The sequence below is a fragment of the Stegastes partitus genome, unplaced genomic scaffold (genome assembly GCF_000690725.1).
Source record: "Stegastes partitus isolate 25-593 unplaced genomic scaffold, Stegastes_partitus-1.0.2 Scaffold1035, whole genome shotgun sequence".
NCBI classification, from domain to species: Eukaryota; Metazoa; Chordata; class Actinopteri; family Pomacentridae; genus Stegastes; species Stegastes partitus.
In genome coordinates this window covers 212,560-213,962 of record NW_007578766.1, presented here as the reverse complement: position 1 = coordinate 213,962, position 1,403 = coordinate 212,560, and the positions used below count along the sequence as shown (strand labels likewise).

The 1,403-nt window shown below is 46.5% G+C and overlaps 1 protein-coding gene across 1 annotated transcript in view; it reads right to left on the bottom strand.

Moving 5' to 3' along the window:
- The window catches only part of ano11 (anoctamin 11), a 23,928-nt gene extending 22,725 nt beyond the window's left edge, over positions 1-1,203 (bottom strand). The window contains exons 1-4 of the mRNA XM_008295272.1: positions 1,065-1,203; positions 466-579; positions 177-385; positions 2-59 (exon numbers count right to left, since the gene is read on the bottom strand). Of these exons, the coding sequence (XP_008293494.1) occupies positions 2-59; positions 177-385; positions 466-579; positions 1,065-1,203 (520 nt within the window). The remainder of the gene's footprint in view (position 1; positions 60-176; positions 386-465; positions 580-1,064) is intronic.
- Positions 1,204-1,403: the final 200 nt, after the last annotated feature.

Sequence of the window (1,403 nt, the reverse complement as noted above, 5' to 3'; positions counted from 1 at the left end):
TCCCAGGGGGCGCTGATTTTAAGGAAATGGATTGTTTTCTTTTCATTGGCCGTTTCCTCCTGAAGGCAAGAAAGGTAAAAAGTTATTAATCAATAAATCACAAAATACATTGAGTAGATTCAAAGCTTATTCTTATCTATGAGCCGTCTCAGATCCTAAATCTGATCTGCAGGTACCTTCTCCATGAGCAATCCAACGCTCTCCAGATTCTGCACAAACTTCTCCCTCCACTGTGCCAGCTGTGCTTTCCTTCGCTCAGACCTGCTGCTCTCCTCAGCAGCAGCAGCAGCAGCAGCAGCATCCTCCCCCTCCTGAGCGTTCATCTCGCTCTTCCCCTTCCCTCGTCGCTTCCTACGCGAGCGGATCTCCCACACCAGCACAAAGTCTAAATCCAGAACCACAGGGTTAAAAAGCTAAATGAAGACCTTGTTGTCCACCAGTGAGCTTGGTGCTGATGCTACCTACCGATTTTAGTCCTTCCATCTCTGAAGTAGTTCCCCGGCTGAGGAACTGGTTGCTTACTTCTTGTACCACAGTGAACATAAACGGGATCGTCCACGTCGTCATCAGCATTTGCTGCTGAAAGCTGAAAGCGTCCACACGGTTATCAAAATGTAAATTAAAAATGAGCCAGAGCTGCAGGCAAACACACATTTCTCCTCACTGTACTGCATGTAAACCTGCAGTTCTTTATGTTTAACTGCCTTTTGATGAGCTTGATCATACATTGTTGTGCATCATAAAAGCTTCCACTTTGAAGTTATTAGTCCAGACACAGGAAATGATTATTGAGCTTTTTACAGGACAATAGAAAACAGTCTCTCAGTGCAGTAAAGTCATGTTCATTCCCTGCACCTCATAGCATATTGTGCTCCTGTGGAGATTAGATGAAGGATAAAAACCCTCCGAGATTCACCGACACTTCTCTGAGGAGTCAGTGAGGCGTGAAGGGACGAGACAGAGCAGCAGAGTAATTAATGGCTGCTGTGTGAACCAGCAGTTATCTCCTATATCTAGAAAAAGAGAACACACTGCAGCATCGTAGGAGAAAAGTAAACAAGAGCTCACATATCGTGGTGGGATGAAGCCCCCGTTCTGCAGACTCCCATAGCTGTCTGTGGTTTGTGCTTCAGCTCCAGTGTCCAGGTCCAGGAGGACCTCTCTGTCTCCCCGGAGCAGCTCCGAGCTCTTCCTCAGCATCATGAAGATCCTGTGGTTGGTGTCATACAGAACACTGAATCTGTGCTCATCACTGAAGTCATTCACAGATGAAAACTACAGAAACAGAGCAAAAGAGAAGGAAAGCTGATACTGTGCCTTTGTTGTGGTGAGAATTAGGCTGCTGGTGAAGTCAGGATTTGCAGCAGTCTGCGCTTCCCTTGTCCTCTCTCTCCCTCTTCTTC